Source organism: Melanotaenia boesemani, chromosome 20 (genome assembly GCF_017639745.1).
Source record: "Melanotaenia boesemani isolate fMelBoe1 chromosome 20, fMelBoe1.pri, whole genome shotgun sequence".
In the NCBI taxonomy this organism is placed as follows: domain Eukaryota; kingdom Metazoa; phylum Chordata; class Actinopteri; order Atheriniformes; family Melanotaeniidae; genus Melanotaenia; species Melanotaenia boesemani.
The window spans coordinates 19,850,256-19,867,578 of record NC_055701.1 but is presented as its reverse complement, the minus strand read 5'-3'; the positions used below and the strand labels follow the sequence as shown (position 1 = coordinate 19,867,578).

General features: G+C 40.1%; 2 protein-coding genes across 5 annotated transcripts in view; both read left to right on the top strand.

Annotated features, from left to right (window-relative positions):
• Nucleotides 1-6,222, top strand: part of stard9 (StAR-related lipid transfer (START) domain containing 9) — a 38,467-nt gene extending 32,245 nt beyond the window's left edge. Inside the window, exons 23-32 of one of the 3 annotated variants that reach the window (XR_006008669.1) lie at nucleotides 24-227; nucleotides 359-542; nucleotides 1,359-1,505; nucleotides 1,663-1,801; nucleotides 1,885-2,051; nucleotides 2,232-2,296; nucleotides 2,427-2,629; nucleotides 3,444-3,486; nucleotides 3,882-4,040; nucleotides 4,676-4,801. Coding sequence is in view for 2 of the 3 variants with exons in the window: in XM_041971766.1 (XP_041827700.1) it covers nucleotides 24-227; nucleotides 359-542; nucleotides 1,359-1,505; nucleotides 1,663-1,801; nucleotides 1,885-2,051; nucleotides 2,232-2,296; nucleotides 2,427-2,629; nucleotides 3,407-3,486; nucleotides 3,882-4,040; nucleotides 4,676-4,777 (1,450 nt within the window). In the remaining variant the exon portion in view is untranslated. Of the gene's footprint in view, nucleotides 1-23; nucleotides 228-358; nucleotides 543-1,358; nucleotides 1,506-1,662; nucleotides 1,802-1,884; nucleotides 2,052-2,231; nucleotides 2,297-2,426; nucleotides 2,630-3,406; nucleotides 3,487-3,881; nucleotides 4,041-4,675 lie in introns of all 3 variants that reach the window. The other 2 variants (XM_041971767.1, XM_041971766.1) reach the window with 2 other exon arrangements.
• A 1,649-nt stretch (nucleotides 6,223-7,871) lies between these two features.
• The window catches only part of sptb (spectrin, beta, erythrocytic), a 36,599-nt gene continuing 27,147 nt past the window's right edge, over nucleotides 7,872-17,323 (top strand). The window contains exons 1-2 of one of the 2 annotated variants that reach the window (XM_041971086.1): nucleotides 7,872-8,156; nucleotides 12,278-12,540. In XM_041971086.1, coding sequence (XP_041827020.1) covers nucleotides 12,393-12,540 — 148 coding nt within the window. In that variant the 5' untranslated portion in view covers nucleotides 7,872-8,156; nucleotides 12,278-12,392. Of the gene's footprint in view, nucleotides 8,157-12,277; nucleotides 12,541-16,014; nucleotides 16,574-17,323 lie in introns of those variants that run through there. The other variant, XM_041971087.1, reaches the window with a different exon arrangement.

Genomic DNA, 17,323 nt, shown 5'->3' with positions numbered 1-17,323 from the left:
TTTCATTTTTGTGATTCTCTCAGGCACCGTAGGAGCATTCAGGGGTTGAGGCTGGAGAGGGAGGAGCGCCTTCAGACATATCGACGAGCTCGTAGTCTGAGTCCCAGCAAGCATCCAGCCTCCTCTCCTCAAGAGGCTGTGTCATCCTCCAAGGTGCCTGCTGCTATGCCCAGTCGGCGCAAGGAATATCTTCAGCGGCTCCGCCAAGAGGTGATAGAGAGCACCAGGTGAGACCATTTGAATCTGATTTTAATACTATTTGTGTGTATTTTGTGTATGGTTTTAAATGTGTTTGTTTGCATTAATGGAGAATGTTACATGAGATGTAAGATTGCTTATCTTTAATTATCTGATCCAGATTACCAGATCCTCCAAGAGGAGAGGGACAGTATCCATCTGACATAGAGCAGCTGCTGCGTGACTACGGTCGAGCCAGGGAGGAAGCCAGGACAGAGATTGCTAAGGCACGAGAACGACTGCGAGAGAGGACAGAGCTGGAGAAGAGGAGGCTACAGCAACAGGCCATCACTCATGAAATTAAGGTCAGTTTTTGTGTATCACCACACCATCAGATTTAAAGTGTGACAAAATGTTGGTTAAGACCTTTACAAAGGAAATAAAGGTCCCCTTCAGGCATGTTCAAAGATGTATACGATACTCTTCCATGTGTTGTAGGAAAACTACCAAGAGTCTGGAATGAGTAAAAGTATATAAAGTTTATTACAGGAGAATTATTAAATACAGAATTACTTGCAAGTAATGAGAGTGGTCGTCAGTCAGGGGAGACGCTGGTGAGACAAGAGGAAAAACAATAGTTATACATTTCTGTAGAAAGAATCCTTTTTCCTGAAGACTATGAGCTGGCATCAAAACAACCTCACATAGTTGTGTCTCCACCAGAACCAGTCTGACTAAGGGTCTGAGGTAGGACCAGATAAAGGTCATCTTACCCTCGTAGTGAACTTTTAATAGAGCATGTATATATAGAGAATAAACCTTAGAAGTGAATTAAAGCATGATGAGTAAAAATGTACAATGTAAAAAAGTGTAATATAGTAACAATCAGTGTAAATACAATTTATAAATGAATATAGTAAACAAAGTAGTTATAGGTGTGATTATAATATTATATATAGAGCATAATAAGTAAAATTTCTTCCACACATGAATAATAAATATGATGTGTATACATTTTTCCAGTTTTTCCAACTTTATGATATTTATATTTGTGTGTGTGTGTGTGTCATAATTGTAAGTGTAATGATAGAGTGGAGCAAACTGATAATGTGATGGTTGCATGAATATTTTGGGCTGTATGAATACAATAATTTTGACTCCCGTTGTCCAAATTTCAACAGGATGACCCAAAACATCGGACAAGAATCAGCAACAGCACTTTATGCACAGGATCCACCCTAAGTCTGTCCTCTGGACCAACATCAGGATATAACAGTGGGAACACTGCTCAACTCCAGCACAGCAGCAAACCAGTATTAACTGGACAGGTGAGTTCATTATTTCAGGAAAGGATGCAATACTTGAAATAACTTTAGAATGTAAAATGTTGGGCTTTTTTACACTAGAGGACTCCGTCTCACATGTTTTGTATTTTGTTTCTTTAAGTATGAGTTACATTATATTGTTGATGCTGTTTATGTTCAGATCAAAGGGATCCAGGACGAAAGGCAGACGCTAAAGATACGCCCTCCTATATGTGGTCCTCAGAGTGTGAAGACACAGCGAGCCTGGATGTCAGCCCACGGTAACAGCAAGACTAGAACTCACAAAAACTCAGTACCAAGTAAACATACTGAGTATTTTTGTTTACTCCTATCTTTTAACAATTTTATTTAAATTCTGTATTCATGTGAATGTTTTTACCAGATGTCCATCTTGAACCAGCTATCAGTGGGTTTGAGCCACTGATGACTTCATCTCCATCACCGACAGCATGTGCACGTCAGCGCTCTGCCTCCTTTGGCTCCTCTTCATCTATATCTTCAAGCTATCAGGACATCACATCCAGTCTCCTCAGTCAAGCTTTGGCTGAAGTAATGCAAACAGAAATGATTAATTAAATCTTTCATTAATTTATTTATTAATTTAAACCTGCTCTCTAAAAATGAGAATTTTAGCAAAAAATTAAAACAGAACTTACTTTTTAGTGTTTGTAATCTGGTCTTTTTTTTATAAATTTATTTTCAGCTAATTGTGATGCTCTTTCTCTCCAGGTCCGATTAGCTTCTTATGGGGATTTGGACAACCTGGTGATGGGCAAAGCTACAGCAGGCTGGAGGTGAGTTCACGGATCTACTTGACTTCTCTAAAGGGACTACAGAGCATCTACAAAGTGAAAGTTTCCACATTTAAAACAGGCTTCACAAATGTGAATTACATGCTAATGTATTAAATCTGTTTTTATTTAGGTACCAAGGAAAAGAGCGAGGGATTCAGGCATTCTACAAGCCTTCATCCAGCCCATCTGTCCACAGTTTTCTAGGAGCTGGGGAGCTGCACAGATCCCTGGACAGTCTGTGGAATATAATCCGTCAGCTGTCTAAGAGCCACATGTACAATCAGTCGGTCCGTTCTGTGTGGACACGACCACTAGATGACAGCACTCAGCTGGGTGAGCTACTATAATGTTCCTACCCAGTCTACCATATAGCCTCATGTAGAGTCAACAGTAACATAACAGCATGTTTTAATCCAGAACATGACTTCACCAATCTTTGCAAAATTAATATGCATGAAGTTTACATAAAAATTTTCATATCATGCTACTACTTATTTAATCCTTAATCTGTAAGGGTTCTCCCTATATATCATTGTAGAAAATATGTTTATATAAGTCATATGTATTTAAACCATCAATCCACTCTAAAAAAATACTTACACTTGAATGCATTAGTTATATGAACTTAATAAGTTTATCACTTATAAGCTAAACAGAAATAAATAAAATACTGATGAATAATAGTTTTTTTTGTCTCCACAGCCAAGCCATTTATACTTTGCAGGGCTTTAATACACCCAGCAAATTCACCTCAGTTGTATGCGCATCCTTTGACTGTCTGTAGTACTGCATAGTGCAGCCTCATTCATCACTGCCAGTTTTGGTATTCTGCAGGGCCAAGTCCACTCTCACACCTGCGGTTAATTCATCACTGGCCCTTGCTTACTCTACTCCCTCTATTTGGTTTAAATTCTGGTTCAAAGTTTCATTTGGTTTGTTGTTTGTTTCTTTTCAGATTATTTGAATCATGTCATGTCATGAGCATTTGACTTTTTTATGATGGAAATGGAATAAAGAGGGCTGCCTTCCGGCCCTAACACACAGCAAATTGTGTTTACTTTTTATCAGCTGTATTTGACTAAATTGGTTTATCTCTGTATTTCTGTTTAGTTTACATACTAACGAATCCGTCCACCTGTCACCTCAGCCAGCCGCGGGACTTCTGCTGCATCAGCACCGAGTCTAAGCAGGTAAGCACAGCAGTTCGATCAGCCAGCCGCCCTGGTGATTACAGCTGGTCCACCTCGTGTTAAGGCAGAGGGAGCATTTGCAGCGCTTGCATGCTTGAGTTTAAGGAGGAAAATTCCATTTAATCACATTAGAGTGCCATACAAACAGAAACTGAACAGCACTCTACACAGTTTGTAATCCACAAAAAATATGACATGCCATTTAAACACTAGTTATGCTCACTGAACACCTGGTGTAAATGACACCAACCCAGAGGCAGTAAGTGTGGAGTAAGCCGTATCAACTGTTGGTTATCAATGTCAGTGTAGAGTTGCCTCTCGGCTGATCAGAAGGCCGCGCTGCTTCTTTTATTGATGGTTGTTCTGGTTTTTTTTCTCCCCTCTCTCTGCCTCAGGGTGGTCTGTACGTGCTGGCAATGCAGTCTGTGTTTGAGGAGTCTCTGCCTCGGCCCAGTGTAGACGCCATCAGGGGGGAGATGATGCCCAGTTGCTGGATCCTACAGCCAGTTAGGCAGAAAGGACAGGAAGTCACTAAAGTCATTTACCTGCTACAGGTGAGCTCTGCTGGCTGTAAGCTGCTGTGAAGAAATAAATCTCGTTGAACCTAAACAAACCGAGAGTTCACTTTTTCTTGTTTTTAAATTAATTATTTGTATTGTAGGAAAACAAATAAATAAAAATCCAGTCAGGAGAAGCTGTAGGAGTGTAAAAACAACCTCAAAACAAGCGTACACAACTGGAACATTGCAGGAGGTAGTCATGACATGACTTTGACTTTTGTGTGCTGATCTATGGCAGGATGACTTTACGGCTCACAGTTGGCAGGCCTCTAACTATTAGACAAATTGGTTTCATTAAATTATCCTTCCAATGCTTCCTCTGAAGTTGAAATTTGTAGTTGTAGCAGATGATACAGGCACAACACACTAGTTACTGGAGTCTTATTTGTTTTTTTGTTTTCACTTACAAACATAAAATCATAAAAAAAGCAATAAAAGAAGCACGTTAAAACGTGTAAGAAGGGTAAAAGCCCACAGGGCCTATACGCAACCCTCCACATCTTAAACTTATATCTTATATCCCCATCCCAACACATATGTGCATATCTTCCTATTAACACCTCTAAATGATGCATTAGCAGTTGTGCACGTAAACAAATGGTCATCGCTGTGTCATCCTTCTTGTTCAGCTGGACCTTGGAACGCCATCATTTCCTCATCGACTTCTAAACACTGTTGCCAGGAGACAGGCAGCTGTCATCGCAGACCTGGAGGTTTTTCTTGCTTCATAAATCTGCACTTGGATTTTCTCCAACTTGGAGTTAGTCTTTTTGAATTTGCACCTAAATTTTATTTACTTGACTTTTTTTTTAACTAGAAGGGCACTGTTATATTTGTATGCAAACACAAAGTTAAAAGCAACTTTTTTGTATGGATTTTTTTTTATTGTTATAAAATATTGAAATATTTATAGTTGTACATGAGCGCTTGTAGCAGTGTGTTTTACCAAAGATTCATCGAAAGATTTAGCTGCAGATTTGGAAACTGCATTTAGGTTTAAACCGTTTTGAGGGGCTGCCATGTGTCTTTGGTTCAATCGAAATTACACTAATTTTAATGTACATTAATTATTACTTGGAATGTTTTTATCTATTACAGATAAGGGTGTTTCTTTGTTGTTTTAGATGTACACACACACATTCCAGCACATCCACATATGCATGCATTATAAATAATACATAAGAGAAAATGTACAAACTAATCATTTAATCTTTAACCTCAATTAAAAAATAGATTTAAAATGTTCTGCAGACGTTTTCCAGCAGAAGTTTGAAAATGCATGTAAGCTATATATTTGATAATAGTCATTTATTTAAAATTCATACACGCAATCTGGAGGATTAAAATGTAATGTGTGCTTAGCTGTGAAGAGTATAAATGTTAATCAGCTCTCTATCAGCAGAAACTATATTTTTCTAAGAAGTAAAACTCAGAGATAAAATGTTTGAAACCATTTTGTAAGTTAAAGGATGAGTGGGGAAAAAGATGAAGGTTTTTGCCTTAGTGGAGTTTGTAGCCTCAACTAAGAGGTGTGGATAAAACCCACCAGCTCCAATGGTCTTACAGATTTATGGTACAGCATGAGCTGAGTTTAAAGAGTTTTTATTTTCCATTCAATTCAGGCCTTGTATTTATTTCCATTCCTCTTGCCTTGTGTTTAAAATACTGTTGAATGTGTTCCACTGTTGTGATTGTGTTGTATAAGCAAAGCACTGTGCTGTGTTTACAGCTGCTTGCACAGAACTTTTTTATGCATTTGTTACAGACTAAAAAGTGACTGTTGTTGTTTGTACAGTTTTTAAGCTATGCAGAGGCTGATCAAAGACAGGAGCACTCTCAGTCAAAGCTGGCTCACCTGTATCCACATACGAAGCCATATTATTTACACTAGTGGCATGTTCAGGAACGTCTCTTGGCTCTGCAGCTGCAGCGCTGAGGTTGTGACTCAACAGACCAGGAAGAACCAAAGCGAGGCGAGTGAAGTAAAGAAATGTGGTGAAAGCTGTTTGTACTGATTTTCTTTTATGTATATCTATATATTTTTTAAAATATGCATGTAAAAAGTTCTTATTTATATTCGGAGTGTGTTGTTGTACATTATATTATACAAATGTCTTCTTGTTAATTAGCTGTTATTAGCTTTTATGTGGACATTTTTTTAAGAAAATAAATATTTTTAGGCAAAATAATTTTGTTTTCCCTCCTTTTTTTAATGGAAATCTTAAATTCCTTTTCAGGTCCAGGAAAAGATGTGGCTGGGTGTTACACCCCACTATCATAAACTGTTGTGCTTTCGTTGGAAAGCCTGATTTGTCACCTTTTATGAGATATACCTTAAAAAGGATGGTGCATCTGTGTATTGAACCACACAGTTAAACATGTAGGTTATACCCACAAATTGTGCCAACGCCCACCGAAATATTTTACTGTTGGTATTCACTCTTGTATTGAGATTAAAGTGCTGCCAGGTGTGTGTCAGTCACATGACTGGAACCTGATTGACACCTAATTGATGGACAGATTCATCAGAATGAGATTCTGCAACCAGGGGATATCCCATATCTCCAGAATCTGGGACCTAATCCATCCTCCAGGTTCTCCCCCCACAGACCAGGATCATCACAGAGTACCTCCAGAATTTGGGAGTGGAGAGGATGGGGTGGCTGCCGTGAATCCAGACCTGAAACCAATTATAATAGTGTGGGATCATCTTGGGTGTGCTGTGCATAGAGGGACTATCACAACCTCGCTGGTTGACCTTCAACAACTGGTTGACGAATGGGATGCCATCCCACACTAACATGAGACCAGACTTGTGACCAACATGAGGGGGATGTGCCAAACTGTTATGGCTGTATGGGTCTTCCTCACGCTACTGAGATTCGTGACAGTTTGAATTAAATAAGGTCAAAACATGCTAATATGTGTTTTTTTTTCCTAATAACTGGGAGAGTTAAATAATTAAATCCACCAAGTAATTCAAAACAAGAGTGAAGACCAACAGGATGATATTGCAGGGAATGTTGCTCATTCCACAGATACATGATCCTTGGTCATGTATCATAAGAGATATGTCATAAGAGTGACAATCAGGATTTCAAAAGATCTAGTACCAATGATATTATTAAAGGGAAAGAAAGAATAAAAAAAAACAAAACAAAACAACAAAAAAAAAACAAAAAACAAAAAGAACAAAAAACCATTTCCTTCCTTTTTGGACCAAGTGTAATTGTAATATTCATGTGTATAATCTCTTGATGAAGTTTTGAAGTCCAATTTTGGACTTTATTATGCAACTAGTTTAGAACCATAAAACCAAAACCATAGAACTATGAAAAAAAGCTTAAATATTAAAATATTTTTCAACAATTTTAACAAAATACTTAAGTAATGGTACAAACAAAAAGTTTATTTTAGGCTTGTGGCATGCACATGACTTCATACCTCTGCACCTGCATGATTACTGTATAACTTTAAATTCTGCATGATAATAAAGTTTATTAAAAGTTGCAACAGTTATTAAAATTGTCACTATAATCTGAAGGATTCCTCATCCAAATAAAGAAAAAAAATGTTGGAAGATTTGAAGACAAGTTGTGCCAGCATCGCATCATCTGACAGGTGTTTTCACTAGGACCTCTGCTACATGCCCGGGCTTCTGTCTTGCATGTGAAATGCAGAGGTGACATTTCTGTGAGGGTCTGGGAGGGTGTGTGGGTGATGTATGCGCGCGATTAGAGCACGGGTGGGGCGGGGTGAAGGAGGGGGGGCTCTGGAGATCAGAAGTGTCTCTGCCATTTAGAGTCACCAGCTCTTGTCAGGAATGTCCGTCCCCTGCGCGCACAGATCATGTACTGGATGCGCCAACTTTATTTTTAACCCGGCAGGGTGGGTCAGTCTCTGGCTTTCGGGAATGACTGTGGAGCGCGCGGCGCCTTTAGCCCCTTTCCCTCGTTCCCCGTGCAGGACCGTACCCTCCTCCTCGCGCAGTGGAGACCCACGTACTCTCTGACCAGGACCCCCGCCGCTTCAAATGGGATTATAATTGGTTTATTGGCAGGGAAAAGGCTCAACACAAACACTTTGGGACAGGACAACATCCAAAGACAAGTAAGTGTCAACTGAAGTAATTATTAAATTAAATAATTGACAAATTACACAAAAAGTTTTGTTTTGTTTTTTTTGTTTTAGGTTACTGAATTCTGCTTCTGTCATGTTTACAGCTGTTTTGCCTTTGGTTGGGTTGGTTACAAGTTTTCTGTAATCCACCTGTTGGTCCGGGTTGCCATGTTTGATAATGGAGCATAGTTTTTTAGAGTGATTTAAACCAAAATTCCGCGTGAAATCCATAAACTCTTTTTTTCTCAATGATGTCACACATATTAATTTTGGTTGTAAACTCGTTATCTTGAACAGTGAAGGCCGCAGCGACGTGTGTCGATAAAACTACGCACAACTAACCGACCGCGCGCAAGTATTACGCATGGAAATGCGCCCTTGCCAAAATGTATTATGTTAACCAAGGATAGAAGTTACATGGTGGTTTATTAAATTTAAAATTAAAATACTGAAGCAATCTTGAACTGAAACACCTGCAGAATTGAAGCAGCATAATTTTGATCTATTTAGAAAAATGTGATTATGTAAATTGAACGTCACTTTAGTTGTTTTAACAATTTTATCAAGATGGAGATATATATTTTAGGGGAACTCAACTCACAGCTTTATCTTTTCTATTTGCCTCCAAATCCCTCTGAAACCAAGTGGAGTAGAAGCAGCCTACATAGTCACATGACACTGAAATACCCAAGTGAAGTACAGATACCAGCAGAGCTGTTACACTCCACCAGTGTTTACTTTCTTCTATTTCACATTTTCTATTTTCTCCTCTGACTGAATCCTTTAGAAAAACATTTTCCATTCTCTTTCTTCTTTTGGAAGAGAAAGAAAGTAAAAATGCTCCCTGCACCAACTAAACATTCCCTCTTTATTCCCCTTAAAAGGCCAACGCGTGAGAGTGTCTCTGTCTGGATGAGAAGGCCCTTTTATGTAAACACACTCCAGGAATAGTTTATTATTGATTCCTTATATTCACTTGCAAGCTCACATTCTCTATTGTCACAGTCTAAACAAAAATGACCCCAGCAAAGCAGCTTTTTCTCATCTTGTGTTCATAATTATTGTTCTATTGATGTATAGATTATTCTAAAAACCTTTTGTTCGCTCCCAGTATTTGTTTTATGAGTAATTGCCACTCTTTTTTGGTTTTATGACTAACCAAACACTGCATACTAATGCTCCCTGTTCAGTCTCAGCTGGACTACAGCTCTTCCTCTCCTTAGTCCAGCTGTTGCTGCCAGTCTTTTCTTTAACTCACACTATAGGTCACACATCTTGGCCCCACCCATCTCTCATTTCAACATCTTCCTCTCACTGTGCTCCTGAGAATAATGTGGCTTCTCCATGCTGTCTAATGTGCAGTGCATCAGTGTACAGATGGAAGAAATTACAACTTAACTCAGGTGCTGCTTTGATGCTTGCAGTGAAAATATTTCATTTGCAACAGAAAGAGACGCAGTCAAGGTTGCAACGCAGCCAACCTTAAGCCTGAAAACATCATTCAACCCATCTAATGGTTATTTTTAGGTTCTTCATGGTCAATGATCTACAGAAATCTACATTCATGTAATTTCTTTACAAAAACACAAAAGACGCTCTAAGGTCAAGCTGCACTTCGGTATCTGTAAAAATTTCTAGCTTGAAATGTACCTCATTTTGAGAAACTACTCAGAACATCTTACTCATCATCTCACAATGTGCAGCTACACAAATCGTGTATCTGCTGACTCATGCTCTGGAGTCTTTATCTACTACAGGTGACAAAACTTTGCAAAGCATTTACTCAGAGGCCAATCACAGCTTCAGAATATGTATCCTTCAACAACATTACAAAGCAGTTCAATGATGTTGTCTCTGCCATCTTAAAGACATGGAAATAAAGGAATAATGGTCAATCTATTGCGTGGGTGATTGCCTGAAAAAGATCATTTATCAACTCACTGACAAAGCTACAAGTTTAAACCTATGATGAAAACATCCATTTGCTATAGCTGCTGTGTAAGGACACATAATGATCTTATAATTAGGTCATTAAAGGGTCATTATGAGTGATAACTGAGCCTTGTAATGACTCATTTATCTTTATAACATCCATTTATGAGGACCAGATGCTGTTGTTCTCACTATTTTTCATGACATTTAAAGTTATAGAGGGACTTCCAGCTGACAGGGTAACCTATTGTTGGCAAGCAGGTATGCACCACTACCTACTCAAGAACTCCACCAGAGCAGCTTCAGATGGATTCATACACAGTTATCGCTGTGAACTCATCTCAGCTCACAGTCTTAATTTGCGGCAGTTAGTATTTGCCAGCTTAGAAGTCATCTTCAGACAAGATTAGAGCCTTTTACTTTTGTACATCTGACAGGTTGTGGATATGAGTTTGTGTGATGTATAAAGTGGGTTTGTGGCTGTAGTTCTGGCCAGGTCGTGTGTGGGATGATAAGGGGATCCCCTGGCAGTGGGTGGAGTGTCCTTACGCTGATAACGGCTCTCTGCAGAGGACTGATACTGAGCAGGAGGAGGAGGGAGACCTCTAGGATGGCATCATTGTATTTGACTGAGGGCCTCTTCTCTGAATACACAGAACAAACATCCACTGTGGGTTTACTGTGAATTCAACAAGGGAAGAAAATAGCTCTAAGTGTAACTACTATCCTTTGAGACACTTTTTAGGTCTTACCCTTGAGTTTTTTTTCTGTCTAGGTGTTTTAGTTGTGCTACGCTTTTTAATACATTTTAAAGAAAACTCATTTTAAGTAAACTAATAAGTATACATCAGCAAAATCGATTGTTATAAAGCACAATCCCTTACTACAATTCACAAGCATCAATATAATTTCATGGGCAGAATTAAGATTCTGCATGGTTTTCATGCATCAGTGATAATAATTAAATATTATGCATAAAGAAGAGACACTATACAGGGTTTTTGTGCATTTTGACTAAGTTCTATTTAATAGAAATACCCCTGAATCTTTAACTAAATAAACTTTCAAAGGCTACAAGTAAATCTGTAAAGCGATGAATAAATAACTATACCATTTTCTTAGAACGGCGCATAAGTACTGCACAGATGCTTCCCACAACTCTGAGATATCATTGAGTAGAAGATGCTTATTTATAATATATAATATGCTCTTTGTGTCACCATTTGTTTCTGTAATATGTAGAAGAATACAGGCCCCTCAGCACCATTAATCAGTGCTAAGCAAGCTGCCATGTGTCTCTACCATTTTGCTTCATGTATTAATGTATTAACACAAGTTAGACTCCCCGCCTCATTTGCCTGCCATGCTTCTCACAACAGATTCCCTCCAACAGAAACACGCAAACACACACATATCCGCATTTTGAACTATGTGAGCAGCATCATTCAAACAGAGGCGGTTCTGTCACATTGAGGGGTTGCTCCCCCCCCAGTGCGACATGATAAGGGAGCTATGCTGCACACAGATAGAGCTATCTGAGTGGCTGCCCATCAACCCGCCATTCCACGTGAAAAATACACAGACTCACTGGACTGTCACAGTAGAGCAAAGTGACAAACACAAAATGGAGATTGTGTGGTGGGGGGCAAGCACAGGAGCAAGCAGGGCCTGCTAGAAAGCTGCTTTACAAAGGATTCCTGTGCAAAAATATTGCTAGATCACAGCTAAAATTGTATAAATTTGCCCAAATTACCATTGATTCAATTTGTGTGCCAGGTATAGATGCAGCCTCATCCCGATGGAGTTGATGAGCTGAAATCTAAAACTGCAGGGAGAGTGCACCTCACAGAGGAAGCTGTGTTTCCTCCAAGCAGGGCTGCATTTATCAGTTATCATGATCAGTTTACAGGTTATTTTTTTATTTGGAGATTGATCATTTCTTCTATGAAATATTTTTTAAAAAAAGTTTATTGTGCTGTCCTAAAAATAATGATGTTATGTAATGTTTTGTTTTTATCGACTAATGCAAAAAGCAATGTAAAACTACTCTAAAATAAAGTATAGCTGCCTTTTGACAGTTACTTTGCTTTTTTTTAGAAATATGACTACCACTGTGTTGGGCCTTTTCTACAGATAAAAGCAATCAAACATAATGATAATCTATCTCCTTTCTGTTTTAGAAAATCTTCAATATTTACTATCTATCCTGCCATTCCGTGCCATCCATTCACCTCCCTCTTCACCTGAGGACGCCGGCTGCCGTCCCCCCATCTGCCTGCCACACTGGCTACCGCCATGACTTCCACCACTGATTTTGACAATGTGGAGATCACGCAGCAGTACAGCCACATCAACACCCGCTTCGACGTCTCTGATGAGGAACTAGACAATGACAACAGCTCTGCCAGGCTGTTTGAGCGCTCGCGCATCAAGGCCCTCGCAGGTGAGTGCTTGCATAGTAAACAGGCTGCGTCCTCTGTGGCAGATTCTTGAGATGACAAGCTTTTTAAGACTGTGGGAAGGGCAGAGAGGATGAGCCAAAACGGGAGAGTGTCTGTGTAACTTTTGCAAGGCTGAACGAGCCTGATTAGAACACTAACCTTCACTCAGAAAAATGACTAAATCACACCACTCGCCATAAGAGGACGAGGTGTGCATTCGTGTTTGTGTGTGGATGTCTCTCGTGGCATCACACACACACACAGACCTCAACAGCTGAGCCTTTACACTGCTCTATACCCTCTGCAAGTAACTGGGATCACTTGCACATTCCCAAAATGTCCAATGTCTGAGCGATCTGGACAGCTGCCCTGCCCGTCTGCCTCCCATAGCATGGATCTCTGGCATTTCGGGCTAAGCTGGTAAGCTGTGGCCCACCTGTGGACCGGGTGCTAGGGGTTTGAAAATAGCCGTGTTTCTACAGCGGGTGGACGTGTAACAGAAAAGGGGAGTCGTGGGTCATACTATTTTCATGCTTGCAAAGCTGCAGATACGAGAGGTCACACATGAAGGGGGTAAAACATGAATGCAGCTCTGTGGAGAAGTGACTTCAGGTCAAGGTTTGATATTATTTTAAGTGTTGCAATACTGATATAATGATGCTTGACTGACACATAAAAAAAATCTTTTAAAACATTCTAATTCCAAAAAACGTCTGCATTTAACAAAGGCTGTTTAAACACAAAAAGACATGACCAAAATAATATTTGAAAGATTTCTGTGTCCATTTGAGAAATATGCCATTTTCACTCCCCTAGTTGCTGCATTTGTGTTTAGTAACAACATCTGAAAGTAAAAATCAATCTGTTTAGCTGCTAAATGCTTCATTTGCTTGTTTATGCTTTCCTTTGCAGCTGGGTATGGTAGGTTGAGTCAATTAGAGATGATGAAGTGTAGCTATTAGAAGTGTGCAGAGCCAAAGCAACAAGCTTAAAGATGTTGCACTGCTCCACAAGGTACCTTGAGTGGTGATTCTTCCAGATCTAGTCATGTGAAAAGAAATGACATTGTTTTTTGAATCAACCATGAACTCCAAAGTATTTTAGAGTTAAATGTAAGGACACCTGTCTGACAGCTAAACTGGGTCATATCTAGCAGGACAATGATCCCAAGCATAGATTCAAGTCTACAGTAGAATGACTGGACAGAAAATAAACAGAAATGTTGGAATGACTTAAAGTCCAAACCTTAGTGAAATACTAAAGCATGACCTTAAATAAGCAGTGTGTGATGGACCGAGCAGTGAAGGACAGTCAGGCACAGATTTAAAGTAAAAAAAAACGGGTTTTTTTTTCACCCAAAAAAGTAATCCAAACAATTATTAAATCAATGAATAATCTAACCCCTAAAAGAGGTCAACATAACAGAACTCTACTTAAATAACTTGTAGCAAAAATAACTAAAACAAACCAAACCAACAAATGAAACAAACTGACCTGACAACTGAGACACAAGGATAAACTTAAAGTGGCTGATCAGCCCAAACAAAAGACACAACGGGGTAACACACAAAAACCTAACTAAGCTAACAAAGGAAAACCCAATTTCCCCCCTCTTGGTGCTGGTGTGTGATCTGGTCCAATTAGTTGGCTCCAACCCGTGGCCACCTGCTGGTTCCCATGCCAAGGGACCGGAGCCACTGAAACAACTCAAAAGAAAACAAATATAACACCACAATATAACCCAAAATGCGCACCAAATCTAAAATATATGTGATATTACTTATTAAAATAAACTAATGTCCAACAGAATCATATAGTGCTCTGTAATTTAGATCCAATATGAAAACTATATATAAGTTTGTGTGTGTTTTACTGTCCACTGCAGGTTACCACTCATGTGTGGCTGTAAATGCAGCCATCACACAGCGCATGAACAAATCCTTGCAAACTTAAACAAACTAAATCAGTCTTATAAAGAAGAGTTCATCCACAACAATATGAGCCTGATAACAAATAAAAGCTATTACATTATTTCTGCTAAAAGATATAAATCTACAGCGTAGATAGTCAGGAGATGTATATCTACTAACTATTGAAACATAGGATGTACATAGTTTTGTACACACTGCTTCTATATTTTGACTTACTTTTTAGTATTTACCTAGCTCAAAGTGGGTGTACATTCTTTTTCACATGGCTATGAAGGGCCTCTTTCGAGGGGATTAAAATACATGCATCCTCTGTCTAAATCATGTTTATCATGTCTTGTATTTGTTTGCATTACGTTCTGTGAACCTGTTGTGTACAGGTTAAAGGTCTGAACCAGAATGGAGAGTCTTAACATATGGTGAAAACTGCTTATAGAACATTTAATTTGCAAGCACAGAACACAGCTGCATTCATGCTTTACCATGAACAGGCTTACAGTAAGTTGAGTAAAATCCTGCAGTTTTGTCCACATGAGTGAACAAAGAAGCTTTTGTCACTGTTGGAGTTTTTTTTTTCAATTCATTACAACTTTACCAACAAATAATCCACATGCATGCTAGTTTGTAAAGAGCTGTTCTTGATCCAACTACACCTGATTGAAAATCATAATGATAACTGAGCGTTGTGTCCATCAGATGTTAATATCAGAGCCAGTCTTCAGTACCTGATATTATGATTTAGTCTGGGTGGTCAGGATTGTTTTCCTCCTGTCCAGAGCATTCATCAGGACCACTTTCATCCCTTTTCTCGCTGTCTCTTTCTGTCTCTTTAAGTGATGAAGGTTTCTGTGTGAGTGTTGGTTGGTGATATTGTGTTAGAGTGCTGCTGCACTGATGTTTCTGAAATTCAATCAGTGTTTCCTGTCAGGGAGTGAAAGGGAGGGAGGCTTAAGGAAGGGGGCCAAGAGATGAGAGAGTCACTGCTGGTTTACAGCTTGTAAACTCAGAAATATGCTCCCAACATGCCTTCAAAGTGCATTCAGAATATATTGAATATCCAGTAATTTACAGTGAGTCTTGCATGAGCCTACAAAAGGATGCATTTCTTTTGGTAAATGCTGTTGTTTCATGTGGGATGGTTGGCATGGGAGATCACAGCAGTGCTAGTTGTGCACTTTATGTGCAGTGATGTCATGACTGTGTGGGAGTGTTGGATAGTGGGAGGGAGTTGTGGGAACACGTGTATTTATTGAAACATATTGTATGCATGGATGAGGCTTGAAAAAACACTCTAAACTGTAGCGAACGCTGCCTGAGCCTGCGTGCCGCCTGAAAGTGGAGGCAGAGCATCCTCACGGTAACAGTGAGGAGAGAGTGAGAAAGAAAGAGGAGGAGGAAGGAGGGAGGGAGGGAGCAAGAGTGAATGCGAGAGGGATCTGGAAAGGAGGACAGAGAGCCAAGAGACAGAGAAAGAAGAGGAGTGTAAAGCTCCTCTCCTGGCTACAGAGGTGGTGTGTAGTTGTCATTGTTGTTAGAAAGAGGGTCAATATGAGCAGCCCCTGTCTGCTGCGTGCTGCCCCCATGAGCCAGCCCCGGCTCAGAGAGGTCAAGATCAGCCTGAAGGCCAGCAGCAGGGAAACTGGAGCCATTCGGAGCAGCAGTGGAGGGGCCAAGGAAGCTGCCAGCCGGCCCTACACCCCAGCAGAGAAAGATGCACAAGTGCGGGTCGGCGTAAGCAGCAGTAGCCGGAGCAGGAGCACCCCACCGGTCCACCGGGCCCAGAGACTGGAAAGCAGGAAAACAGCAAAGGGTAGCAGCAGGCAGCAGGAGCCCCAGCACCACCCAGAGAGGAATGGCACCATCCTGCACATCCCACTCGCCACACCATCTGCAGGGGTCTCCCCCTTCTCCTCATCATCGTCCTCATCCTCCACCTGCACCCCCAGACGTCAGCGGCCCTCTCACCCCCACCCTCCTCCAGTACCCATCCTTTCCTCCTCCTCTACTTCCTCGGCTAAGAGTATGAAGCGAGCACGCTGGTTGAGTTACAGCACCTCCAACATCTGTTTTAACTCCATCCTGGATGGACGCTTCAGGCAGTTGCAAGGTACAGGGTCATGACAGTAGGGCCATGTGTATTTGTATCTGTGTGTGTATGAGTTTGTCCATCTACCCTTGCCACCTCACAGATGACAGTGATCACATTCATGCCCCTCCCTTCCCCATCATGTGTTTGGGTGTGAGGGTGGAAAAGCTGTTCTGTGATGTGAGTAAGTGTGAGTTTAGTTTGTCATCCTGTTATAACAAACTTGAAAAAAGCAGCAACAACTAAGTGCAAACATCAGTTGTTGTGGTCTTTTTATTTAACATATTTGGTGCAAATTTTTTTCTGAGGAAGCCACGGCTCTGCCCCAATTGTTCACAGGATTGGCCTTTAATAATTCATTTGCAAACTCTAAAAGAGGTTGTGATGTTTTTCCCTTTCAACTATTCAAACCATTCATTGCTATCCGCTGTTACTCGTTCGTCTTTGTCCTTATTTTTCAAAGACAACAAACATTTATCATTCTAGCCTGTTGCCAATCCACCATATGGCCCTTACACTTCCCAAACTGTTCCAGAAGAACAAAACATTGATTTGTTTTGTTCCTCTTTTTTTTTCCCTAAATGATTGCATTGGCTGTGTAAAATATAATCAATTTCTCAGATGGTTTAACTTCTCCCTGTTTGTGTTATTACGGTTTTAAGAAAGAGGTTTGCCATCACAGTGGATTTTTTTGTGAGCTTGCACAAAGCTTTCCAATTCCCTGATGACAGGAGTGCATTAGTGAAAGGAGGAAAATGGAGGAGATGATGC